This window comes from Corythoichthys intestinalis, chromosome 9 (assembly GCF_030265065.1).
Source record: "Corythoichthys intestinalis isolate RoL2023-P3 chromosome 9, ASM3026506v1, whole genome shotgun sequence".
In the NCBI taxonomy this organism is placed as follows: Eukaryota; Metazoa; Chordata; class Actinopteri; order Syngnathiformes; family Syngnathidae; genus Corythoichthys; species Corythoichthys intestinalis.
Window position 1 is genome coordinate 43,511,510 of NC_080403.1, and position 12,335 is coordinate 43,523,844.

The 12,335-nt window shown below is 41.0% G+C and overlaps 1 protein-coding gene across 2 annotated transcripts; it reads right to left on the bottom strand.

The window, feature by feature from the left end:
• Positions 1 to 3,047: 3,047 nt before the first annotated feature.
• Positions 3,048 to 11,274, bottom strand: LOC130922315 (ADP-ribosylation factor 3-like). 2 transcript variants are annotated; one of them, XM_057847031.1, is made up of 5 exons: positions 11,162 to 11,274; positions 4,431 to 4,636; positions 4,252 to 4,362; positions 4,052 to 4,176; positions 3,048 to 3,992 (listed from the first exon to the last, which is right to left on the bottom strand). In XM_057847031.1, the coding sequence occupies exons 2-5, from the start codon at positions 4,573 to 4,575 to the stop codon at positions 3,834 to 3,836; spliced, it is 540 nt and encodes a 179-aa protein (XP_057703014.1). In that variant the 5' UTR covers positions 4,576 to 4,636; positions 11,162 to 11,274; the 3' UTR covers positions 3,048 to 3,833. The 2 variants fall into 2 exon arrangements, with proteins under 2 accessions (XP_057703014.1, XP_057703013.1); XM_057847030.1 differs by lacking the exon at positions 11,162 to 11,274 and having other exon boundaries at positions 4,431 to 5,134.
• Positions 11,275 to 12,335: the final 1,061 nt, after the last annotated feature.

Here is a 12,335-nt window from a genome sequence, read left to right on the forward strand (position 1 = left end):
AGAAAAATGCGACAGAGAGCAGCGAAATGTCATCATTATTTTTATCTCTCTACTCCAAAATTTTTATAGGATATTCTTTGTATCTAAGTATTTTTTCCCCGATTGCTAAATAAATTGTATGGTCATGACAAATACCAGTCTTGTGCTAAATGGAATATGAAATATTTAAAAATGTCTTTATTCAGTACAAGTGGGCTAAATTACTGCATAATGGTCAAAACTGTCGACTTCTTAAACCTCTCGAACGGTATTTTATGCCACCGGAGGCAGTCAGGCTTGTCATTTCCCTGCAGAGACTCAGAGACGGAGGAAAGAGCGGAAACAAAAAAAGAAGGTAAGCGCTCCATCGGCGGGCACGCGAGCAGGGCCGAGGGGGGTGGAAGTCTCAACACAATCAAGAACCGCGTAGCTGCCTGAGCACGGGTGTGCGACAAGCCGCCAGTCATCGGCTGAGTGAGGCGGCCACTCCGCCTTCTCGGTAGACAAGGAGAATTGTCACCCACAAAATGCAAGCCACCTCCTTATTAAAACGTGTGTCATAATGCTATTATTTGACATAATATCAAACACGTAGTTTACTCACTTCCTCGTCCGTCCAATGGTCCCTCGATTGTCGGACTTGTTTTTCCCATGTTCCCACGTTGAACGTGATCTTTTGGAAACTCTGAAAGGGTCACACCACTTTCCCTGGTGAAGCAACAAAAGCCTGCCGCACATTGGGCTGGCGTGACGTGAAAAATAAATGAATTAATCTGCAAAATCAGCTGAATCCACAGTCCTGTAGTATGCATACAGTAGTATGGTTGTATAGTGAAGATGATGTCTTGACGTCACATCCGCCTTCTTCCTCAATCTGAGACTTTGGCCGGAAGACTCTCATTTGCATAGCGCTGGATACAAAAAAAATTGAATAAATATATCGATTGCTTCTGCACACATCCAAGTGGTCCATTTCATTCAGGAGCATAGTAATATGAAATAAACATGCTTTTTTGTGTCACATGTATTTTAACTCATTCACTTCCAGCCATTTTCACCGGTGCAACCACCTTCGCTCCCAGCCGTTTTACTGGATTTTGACTGATTATGCAAGGCCCACAGAAAATTCTATTCTATTGCTATAAAAACATGGAACCCACCAAAAGAAAGATTAGACTCTCTTCTTTCAGCAGAAAACAAACTTCATATCTTTTTCCCGTTCTTTAGAAATCAGCATTAGAAAATAGCTTAGTTTGAGCAATTTTTCCAATTTCTGATGAAAAAAGCGGACAAATTGAGCTTTTTGTAAAAGCATACATTTCAAACATATGTTTGACTTATACACAGCTCTTTTTTGCGTTAGTTACATCCCAAACATCTGAATACTGTTTTCCTTTTACAAAATAAGTTAAACAACAAGACAAATAGAGCTTTTGATAGCAAAGTAACAATTTATTTACACATAACTAACTGAGTGATGACGCTGTTCTGGCCGCGACAGCCGGGTAAACTTTTCCTTCATCGCCGCCTGTCTCATAAAAATGGATTTTTTTTTTTGTCTCTGCGGGGTCTGCTCGGCGAGCAGCACGTACTCAACGACATTGTCCGCTGCACTGGTGGTCCCGGTCGTTCTGCTCGGTCGTCCAGCGCCTGGCATCCCGGGCGTCCTCTAGGTTGTTCTCCATTCGGTCGCCCTTCGCCGGCACCCCAACCGTGCGGCCCGGCCGTTCGTTGCCGTTTAATCGGGTTGCGGGTCTTACCAAATGCGCTGCTGCCCTCCAGTGGCCAGTTTTATTGCTTCAAAATGGATTTTCAACTTTGTGCTTTGGAGCTAAATTGAATCAGAACCCAGAAATGTCTCTTCTATAAAAAAAAAAAAAAACCTAAAAGACGTATAAATACATCTTTTGGACACTGAAACAATTAAAAATAGAACGTATTTATACGTTTTTGGGAGCAAATGAGTTAATGACGTTCAGTAAATGATAGGGAACTGAGGACACTAATTTTGAAACTTTGTAGGTGGAATGTTTTCTCATTATTGCTTGATGTTCAGCTTCAGCTGTTTAACGGTCTCCGTTGTCGTATTTTATGCTTCATAATGTGCCGCACATTTTCAATGGGAAACAGGTCCGGACTGCATGCAGGCCATAATAGCGAAATTAGCGGGGGCGTCCATGAAAAAGATGCTGAATGGATGTTCCTCCACAACCTGTATGTAGTTTTCAGTATTCATGGTGCCTTCACAGATGTGTAAATTATGCCACTGGCACATTACAAATGCTGCTGTTTGAAATGTGTGTCCATAACAATTTGGATGGTCCAATCAATGTCAAATCCCAGTCAACATGGTTTGGAGAGGGGAGGGGAGGGGAGGGGAGGGGAGGGGAGGGGAGGGGAGGGGAGGGGAGGGGAGGGGAGGGGAGGGGAGGGGAGGGGAGGGGAGGGGAGGGGAGGGGAGGGGAGGGGAGGGGAGGGGAGGGGAGGGGAGGGGAGGGGAGGGGAGGGGAGAGAGGAGAGAAAAAGCTTTATTATCTAATTCTGAAGAGTTCAGTCAATCCACATGTGAAACTTGTGTGGTTCGGTACCTTTAGCAAGGTTAAGAACGACTGTACTCGAATAAATTCTCTTTTTTCATTCACTTCAATGAGGTGGTCATTTTTTTATTAACACCTCCATGCCCCATACAATTGAGACCTAACACTAAATAACAATCTGGTATACAAGCAAAACAGAAGATACCACAGGAAAAACCTTAGCCAAAACATGTCAAACTAAAGTGCAAAAACCTGTGCTTTGACAGCACGAGGGAGAAAAAACAGAATAAAAAAATAATCAATATTCATTTTATTCGGAAAAAAAATAATCAAATGAATTTCAGCAAAACTGCAAAACCAAATCGTTCAACCCCATGATTGACGATAGAACAAGAACACTTGCAGGAAAAATCTTTTTAGATTACCCCCGTCCTCCATAAACTGCACTGGCTTCCTATTTCATACAGAATTCAGTTCAAAATCCTCCTTATCACTTACAAAGCACTCAATAACTTGGCCCCTCCCTACCTCACAGACCTTCTGTCTCCACACCCCCTCCCGTCACCTCCGCTCTTCTAATGGCAACATCCTCGCACCGCCCTAACAAAGAACACATCGAACTTGGGGGGGACAAAGCCTACTCCATTGCTGCCCCCCTCCCTTTGGAACTCACCTCCTAAACCCATCCGTTCCTGTAAAGACCTTCCCACATTCAAAAAACTGTTAAAAACTCACCTTTTTAAACTAGCTTTTAACATATACTGTTATTATGTTCTTTATTGTTTTGTTCTGTTCACGTTGTCTGCTGTTTTTTTGTTCCTACTGTAAAGCGTCTTTGAGCATTGGAAAAAAGCGCTGTACAAATAAAATGTATTATTATTATTATTATTATTATTATTATTATTACCAGACAGAAGCCTGCTATAGTTTTCTCGTGCCTAAATAATGCATACATATAAGCCGCAGCAGTAGTAGTTGCGGTTGGGGTTGCGTTATGCATGTCATGCCATAACTAACCAATATTGATCCATATATAAGGCGCATCAGATTATAAAGCGCACTGACGGCTTTTGAGAAAATTGAAGTGTTTTAAGTTTGCCTCATGTGTGGAAAATACAATATTATTTTGAAAAAAAGTATCCCTACTCTTACTTGAGTAAAACTTTTGGCTACCCTACTAACCTCTGCTTTCCAAATTCATGAGAATGTGTTCACCTACCAGAACCAATACAAATTGAGCTCATACACTGACGGACAAAATGAAAATGTGAGCCAAGGTAAGACGGGTGTGGCTGTCGGAAAGTTGCTGTCTTCCTACTACTTGTTCTTGACTTTATTAGCCAGCCATTCAAGGCCCTCGTAGAGGCCGTCGCCACTCAGAGCACAGGTGGGTTGGATGTGCCAGATACAGTGGCGCACATTGTGTAAAGCCAACATCTCTGTGACCTCGGGGCCACGCATGGCATTCGGCATGTCCTATTGAAGAGAGGACCTTTAATTTCACTCGATTGTGCAGGTTCATGAGTGTTTCTTACCTGTTTATTGGCTAACACAAGGAGCACAGCATCTTTCAGCTCATCCTCATTCAGCAGTCTGTTAAGCTCCTGTTGCGCTTCATTGACAAGCTCTCTGTCATTGCTATCCACCACAAAGATTATACCTATGGAACGCATGACAGAATTCATTAATACATTCGCACATTTAAGATTGTGTTGTTCTGCTCTATTTGACTCACTCTGTTTGTTGGAAAAGAGCTGTCTCCAGTAGGGACGCTTGCTATCCTGGCCACCCACATCCCACGCAGTGAAACTGATGTTCTCATCCTCCACTGTCTCCACATTAAAGCCTGAGAAGAGGTCACAAATGGTGAGGTCACGCACATGGTGTTAGTAATCTCGAACAGCCTGCGCATACCACTGGCCGGCGTTGAAGTGACAATTTTCCCGAGTTTGAGCTTGTCGAGGATTGTTGTTTTCCCTGCTGATTCAAGGCCAACCATCAGTATGTTCATCTCCTTATTTCCTAGGAAGTTCTTCAAATAATTCCGCAATTTCTCCATGATTCAGAGAGGCTTCTTGCCAATTCTAGATGTCTTTAAGAAAAGTCACTGGCAATGGATCCTTTAAAAAAGAGAACAACATACACTCACTTATCAAAGCAGGAGTTACGCCTCCACAAACTAATGACTTATCATGCAAGGCAAAATACAATTGAACATCTTGACTTGAAATCAACCTGCCATGCTACAACAGACATTAAACCTCCACAGGTTTAACGACATTTGAAACATTCCTTACTGTCATATAAGTGAGAGGAGGAGCTGCCCAATTGATATGCAAATTATTCTCCTTAAGTTCACAGAGTTTATCAATCTATTCATTATTACATTCCTATACTCTTCTGTTACCACAGCTGTTCCTCAACTTGTTGCAAGTGAATAAAGTTAGAATGTCACAATGTGATTTCACTATTATGGTGCAAAACTAGTAAATAAATTTGTGCGGGGCATTTTCAGTTTGTGGTAAAATGAGCATTTCAGATTTTTGACCGTCAAGTCACACATCAGCCCCTTTCACAGACACCTTAACACCGTTTAAATCCCTTAGTCATGTGAAAAAATTAGGACACCCCATTAAATATTTAGTTCTTTATTAAGAAATGTTCACCTATCAATGTCTGATCTTGTTTTTCTTTATCTCTGGAAAAGAAAGTGAATTAATTGCATGTAAACAACAAAAATTAACATTGTTTTACTCATTAAACCAAATATATAAACAAAAATGCATATTTTAACTTAGGAAAAAGTTAGGAAACCCTAGCACCTACAGTGCCTTGCAAAAGTATTCGGCCCCCTTGAATCTTGCAACCTTTCGCCAAATTTCAGGCTTCAAACATAAAGATATGAAATTTAATTTTTTTGTCAAGAATCAACAACAAGTGGGACACTATCGTGAAGTGGAACAACATTTATTGGATAATTTAAACTTTTTTAACAAATAAAAAACTGAAAAGTGGGGCGTGCAATATTATTCGGCCCCTTTACTTTCAGTGCAGCAAACTCACTCCAGAAGTTCAGTGAGGATCTCTGAATGATCCAATGTTGTCCTAAATGACCGATGATGATAAATAGAATCCACCTGTGTGTAATCAAGTCTCCGTATAAATGCACCTGCTCTGTGATAGTCTTAGGGTTCTGTTTAAAGTGCAGAGAGCATTATGAAAACCAAGGAACACACCAGGCAGGTCCGAGATACTGTTGTGGAGAAGTTTAAAGCCGGATTTGGATACAAAAAGATTTCCCAAGCTTTAAACATCTCAAGGAGCACTGTGCAAGCCATCATATTGAAATGGAAGGAGCATCAGACCACTGCAAATCTACCAAGACCCGGCCGTCCTTCCAAACTTTCTTCTCAAACAAGGAGAAAACTGATCAGAGATGCAGCCAAGAGGCCCATGAACACTCTGGATGAACTGCAGAGATCTACAGCTGAGGTGGGAGAGTCTGTCCATAGGACAACAATCAGTCGTACACTGCACAAATCTGGCCTTTATGGAACAGTGGCAAGAAGAAAGCCATTTCTCAAAGATATCCATAAAAAGTCTCGTTTAAAGTTTGCCACAACACCAAACATGTGGAAGAAGGTGCTCTGGTCAGATGAAACCAAAATTGAACTTTTTGGCCACAATGCAAAACGATATGTTTGGCGTAACAGCAACACAGCTCATCACCCTGAACACACCATCCCCACTGTCAAACATGGAGGTGGCAGCATCATGGTTTGGGCCTGCTTTTCTTCAGCAGGGACAAGGAAGATGGTTAAAATTGACGGGAAGATGGATGCAGCCAAATACAGGAACATTCTGGAAGAAAACCTGTTGGTATCTGCACAAGACCTGAGACTGGGACGGAGATTTATCTTCCAACAGGACAATGATCCAAAACATAAAGCCAAATCTACAATGGAATGGTTCAAAAATAAACGTATCCAGGTGTTAGAATGGCCAAGTCAAAGTCCAGACCTGAATCCAATCGAGAATCTGTGGAAAGAGCTGAAGACTGCTGTTCACAAACACTCTCCATCCAACCTCACTGAGCTCGAGCTGTTTTGCAAGGAAGAATGGGCAAGAATGTCAGTCTCTCCATGTGCAAAACTGATAGAAACATAACCCAAGTGACTTGCAGCTGTAATTGGAGCAAAAGGTGGCGCTACAAAGTATTAACGCAAGGGGGCCGAATAATATTGCACGCCCCACTTTTCAGTTTTTTATTTGTTAAAAAAGTTTAAATTATCCAATAAATTTTGTTCCACTTCACGATTGTGTCCCACTTGTTGTTGATTCTTGACAAAAAATTAAAATTTGATATCTTTATGTTTGAAGCCTGAAATGTGGCGAAAGGTTGCAAGGTTCAAGGGGGCCGAATACTTTTGCAAGGCACTGTAATTGCTAGTGTTACCCCCTTTTACCCCCTAAACTTCAGTGAGACGCTTTTTGTAGCCATCTACCAGTCTTTGACATTGGTCTGAAGAAAGTTTCACTCCTCAACGCAGAATACTTTCAACAGTAACTGACTGTTGAAGTGAGAGAGAACACCATGGTGAGATCAAGAGTGCTGTCTGAAGCCTTCAGAAAAACGAGTGTAGACGCTTATGTGCCTGGTAAGGGATTCCAAAAGACCTAAAAAGAATATAAAATCAGCTGTTCTACTGTCTGGAAAATAGTCTACAAGTGGAGGACATTCAAAACAACTGCCAACATGCCCAGGTCTTGCCATCCAAGCAAGTTCACCCCAAGAGCAGACCGCAAGATGCAAAAGAAGTCTCCAAAAACCCTCAAATGTCATCATTGGACCTACAGCAGGCTCTTGCTACTGTCAATGTGAAAGTGCATGCCTCTACAATCAGAAACAGACTTCACAAGTTTAACCTTCATGGGAGTTTTGCAAGGAGGAAACCGTTGCTCTCCAAGAAGAACATGAAGGTCAGAATGAAGTTTGCCAGAGTGAATGTAGACAAAGACCGGGACTTCTGGAATAATGTTCTTTGGACAGATGAATCTAAAATTGAATTATTTGGACGCTAGAACAGAGAACATGTTTGGCGTAAACCCAATACAGCATTCCAGGAAAAGAACCTCATATCAACTGTGAAGCATGTGAAGTGTCATGGTTTGGGGATGCTTTGCTACAGCAGGACCTGTCAAGCCCACCATCATAGAATCCACCATGAATTCTATCGTGTATCAGAGGGTGCTTGAGGAACATGTGAGATCATCTGTGAAAAATTAAAGCTGAAGCAAAACTGGACCCTGCAACATGACAATGACCCAAAAGAAGTACCAGTAAATCCACCAAGGTCTGGCTGAAAAGAAATACAGAGTCCTGGAATGACCTAGTAAAAGCCCAGATCTTAAACCCATTGAGATGCTGTGGGGTAACTTGAAACGGGCTGTACATGCAAGAAATCCCTCAAACATCTCACAGCTGAAAGTATTCTGCGTTGAGTAGTGGGGAAAACTTTCTTCAGACCGTTGTTAAAGACTGGTAGACGGCTACAAAAAGCTTCTCACTGAAGTTATTTCAGCCAAAAGGGGTAACACTAGCTATTAGGTGGTTGGATGCCCTAACTTTTTCCTCAGTTAGAATAAGTATTTTTGTTGATATATTTGGTTTAATGGGTAAAACAATGTTATTTTTTGTTGTTTACCTGCAATTAAATCACTTTCTTTTCCAAAGATACAGAAAAACAAGATCAGACATTGATATGTGAACATTTCTTAATAAAGAACTGAATATTTAATGGGGTGTCCGATTGTTTCACATGACTGTATGTGTGAAAGCAACAAAATACATACACTCAAATAAATACCAGAACCCAGAGGATTTCAAAACAAGGGCGACAGACGAACAAGCTAGCAAATGCACAAAATTTGAGAGTACAAGGTGTCAAATGAGCAAGTTAATATCTCGACACCCTTCTCTTTGATCACCTGGGCTTAAATACAGTCCTGATGAGCTTGGACGTCAATGTCAGGCACCGTCTCACAACCGGCTCTGTATCAAGACACGATCTGACCAACAGAATGTGACAGCCGATGTCACAAAAAATGACGTAATGTCCGGGTTATAAAATCACACCAGCTGCCCTCCCCGCACAGCGAGCGCCGAGATGCCAACCCGGGATAGATTTAGCCACTTTCACACATAGAACCCAGTTTATTCCTGGAGCATTTCCCCATGTGTGAAAGCCACGACATGGCTAAATCCTTTGTCACCTTAAACCCGGGGTCGGGAACCTATGGCTCGTGAGCCAGATATGGCTATTTTGGCGGCTGCATCTGGCTCGCAGACAAATCTTCAATTATTTAAAAAAAAAAAAAAAAAAAAAAAAAAGTGTCGTTATGTAATAGGAAGGGCGCTAGGACCTCAGGGAAAACCTGGCGGGCGTAACGGCCACAGGCGAAGTGTTAAATAGTGCAACCATTAGGGGCACTAACATTTTTTCCTTCGGCAAGCCAGTGGTCAGGCGACATTTAGGACAGGTGTGGCAGTGGAGAGCGTCTGATAAGTCTGATGATGCATGTGGCAGTCGGTTGAAATAATAGCTATGCATCTGTAGCGTGGTGCAGACAGAGACTAGTGCTTCAGTCTGTTCCTACACATTTAATTTTGTTTTATTGTCATTTTTCTTGTACAGTTGAAACAAGAAAAAAACAATTTTCGTCTCGGATTGCTGCAGACGGCTCATTTCTTATTCGCTCTAAAATGCTAATTCATATATAATTAGATTAATAAAAAATCTAAGTTTTTGTGAGAAAACTTTTTTCTGCATTTTACTCTACTAGCATTCACGCGTCGTCCGCTCACCATTACGAACACAGCTGCAGTCATACATATACATACTTAACGATCAACGTATTTCTGAACTATATTAACACACAGTACACATCATAATCATCCTCAAATAAAGCAATCCGCTAATATACACAGTCAAATTATACTGTTTTTCTCACCTGAAACAAGAAAAAAATACTAGTTTACAACATCCGTCTCGCATTGCTGCAAAGACGCTCTAAAATATGAACATTTATTGTCCATGCAGGCCAAGAAGCGAACGCTGACCCCTGCTGGTTTAAAACTGTAAGTACAACAGTCTTTTCAGGCTGTAACTTGTGTGTATATTTTCCACAAACAAAACGACATTAGATGGAACATTTTAAACATAGGGTGAATCTATCTGTGGACACAACAAAATATTAGAATAACTATTTTAATATTATTTTTTTATTATTCAATTAAATTATTATCATGTATATGTTATTAAAAATAATTCTGAGACTTATTGTACTTTAAGTGTTCAAATTACATAAAATGGACAAATTACTTGTATTTTTAGTTTTAACATATTGTATGGCTCTCACAGAATTACATTTAAAAATAGGTGGTGTTCATGGCTCTCTCAGCCTAAAAGTTCCCGACCCCTGCCTTAAACGGTAATTTAGCAGGATACAAGTCTGAATTGGGCTATAGTAAGTCACCTTTATTTAATCACAACAATTGTCTCTAAGGGCTTCACGGGCCCACCGATCGTAAACAATTACGACATGCACTGATCTGAACCCACAAAAGAGCAAAGAAAAACCCCACGAGAGGAAAGTAGGAAATCTACTTCAGGGTGTCTAGCTAAAAGGTGTAATGAGTGCCGAACCACAGAAATGTGGGAGACCTGCAAGTGGCTCATCATCACAAACAGGTTTTGAAGTATTTTGTTGATATCAAAATGGTGATATATCGTGATATCCCAAAAGGTTATCGATACGCTCCTGTCAAGAATCGAGATATCGTTTTAAAAAGGAGTGAATTTTAAAAAAAGGGGAAAAAAAGGCTGCCATTGACGGAGCTCGACGCCCAATCCAGTTAGACTGGAAACGTTTGTCCATTCAAAACCAGAGCATTCGCAGTCATTCTGTCCGATTTTCAGGGCATTTACAGGTCCTTGCTGTTCACTTTAGGGCATTTACAGGTCATTTCCTGTTGAGTTTGAGTCACTGCCTATTCATTTGGGTGATTCCCAGGTCACTTCCGGTTCTGTAACGCAAAAGAAACAGCAAGTGACCCATAAAATACCCCAAAATCAACAGGAAGTAACTGAAAATCAACAGGTAAATGACCTTAAATGGCCCAAATTTACTCATTGCCTGGCATTGGCTGCCACTGACGGCCATAGACGTTCAATCCGTTTGAAGTGGGAGGGATGGCAGCGAATGAACGAATGTTCATTCGCTGCCACCCTCCCAGTTCAAATGGATTGGACGTCTACTAGTGATAAATTCATTCCAATTCACAGCAGAAGCTTGTTTTTTCTGTTTATTAGTTTTTTCTAGAACATCCTAGAATGATTTCCTTACCAATGTATCGAAAATCGTTGTATCGCTATATCGTCAGATCATCGTTATCGTGCGCTTTTTATCGCAAATCGTATCGTATCGTACCAAGAGTTTCTCACTCTTAGTGTTGAGTTAGAATTTAAAAATGTGAGAACAGACAGTTTTTTTTTAAACCTATATCATAGTACAACATTAAGATAGGACAAAAAGCTAAACTTGGTAATCAGTTCAACATATGTGTGTGTGGGTGTGTATCTTACCTTCTTGTGTCCAAGCAGTGCAGCATCAAGAAAGGCAGATGCCCAAGGCTGTCGAACCTTCCGCAACACTGTGTGATGTTTAAACAAACCCAGCAATGATTAAAACATCATTTGAGACCAATTAAGAGAACTGAACACCTTTGTTCTCCATTGTTTTGATTTTAATTCATGGGAGGGACCAAAGTGTATGCACTGTTGAAATAAAAATAGCAATAAATAAATGTTGAAGTTACGATACAATACTGGCAGCTGTGGTTGCCAGAATTACTAAGGTACGTATAGAGTACACCAGGTCATCTGACCAAAGCACACGGTCCCAGTTGAAGCCTGGGACCATGTGTATTTTTGTGTGAGACTAAGATTGAGCTTTTTGGCAACAAACACTCTAAGTGGGTCTGGCGTGCCACGAAAGATGCGCATGCCGAAAAGCACCTCATACCCACTGTGAAGTATGGGGGTGGGTCAGTGATGCTGTGGGGCTGTTTCGCTTCCAAAGGCCCTGGGAACCTTGTTAGGCTGCATCATGAATGCTTTGAAATACCAGGACATTTTAAATCAAAATCTGTTGCCCTCTGCCCGAAAGCTGAACATGGGTCTTCACAAGGTCTTTCAGTAAGACAATGACCCTAAACATATGGCCAAATCTACACAGAAATGGTTCACCAGACACAAAATCAAGCTCCTCCCATGGCGATCTTAGTCCCCAGACCTTGTTTTGTTGGCAAAAGGGGGTTGTACAAAGTATTAACATCAGGGGTGCTAATAATTGTGACACATTATTTGATGTCAAATATTTTTTTCTTTATGTGAAAAATTTTCCCCACTGAAAGAATGCACTTGTATTGAAGGTTGGATTTTTCTCTTTTTTTCCATTAAGGTCCCATTTATCTGGAAAAAATATATATATATACAGTGGGGAGAACACTGCCAATGGGTTTGATACACTGCCAATGGGTTTTCCCATTGGCAGTGTATCAAATACTTGTTCTCCCCACTGTATATTAGAAGCTAAAAAACACATCTTTTTAAGGGGTGCTAATAATTATGGAGGGCACTATACATACTGAAAAATAGACTGACTGCAAAACAGTGCCGACCGAAGCTTAACATTTTAAATGACAATGAAAGGATAACCAAATAGTGGAATTAGTCAATTGCACAAGTACTATGAGAC

Excerpts from the sequence above, each read along its gene's own strand:
- LOC130922315 (XM_057847031.1), bottom strand. The coding sequence starts at position 4,575 with ATGGAGAAATTGCGGAATTATTTGAAGAACTTCCTAGGAAATAAGGAG. Across the intron at positions 4,177-4,251 it reads GCTCTTTTCCAACAAACAGA|GTATAATCTTTGTGGTGGAT; the intron begins GTGAGTCAAATA and ends TGCGTTCCATAG. Across the intron at positions 3,993-4,051 it reads TTGTGTTAGCCAATAAACAG|GACATGCCGAATGCCATGCG; the intron begins GTAAGAAACACT and ends TCTCTTCAATAG.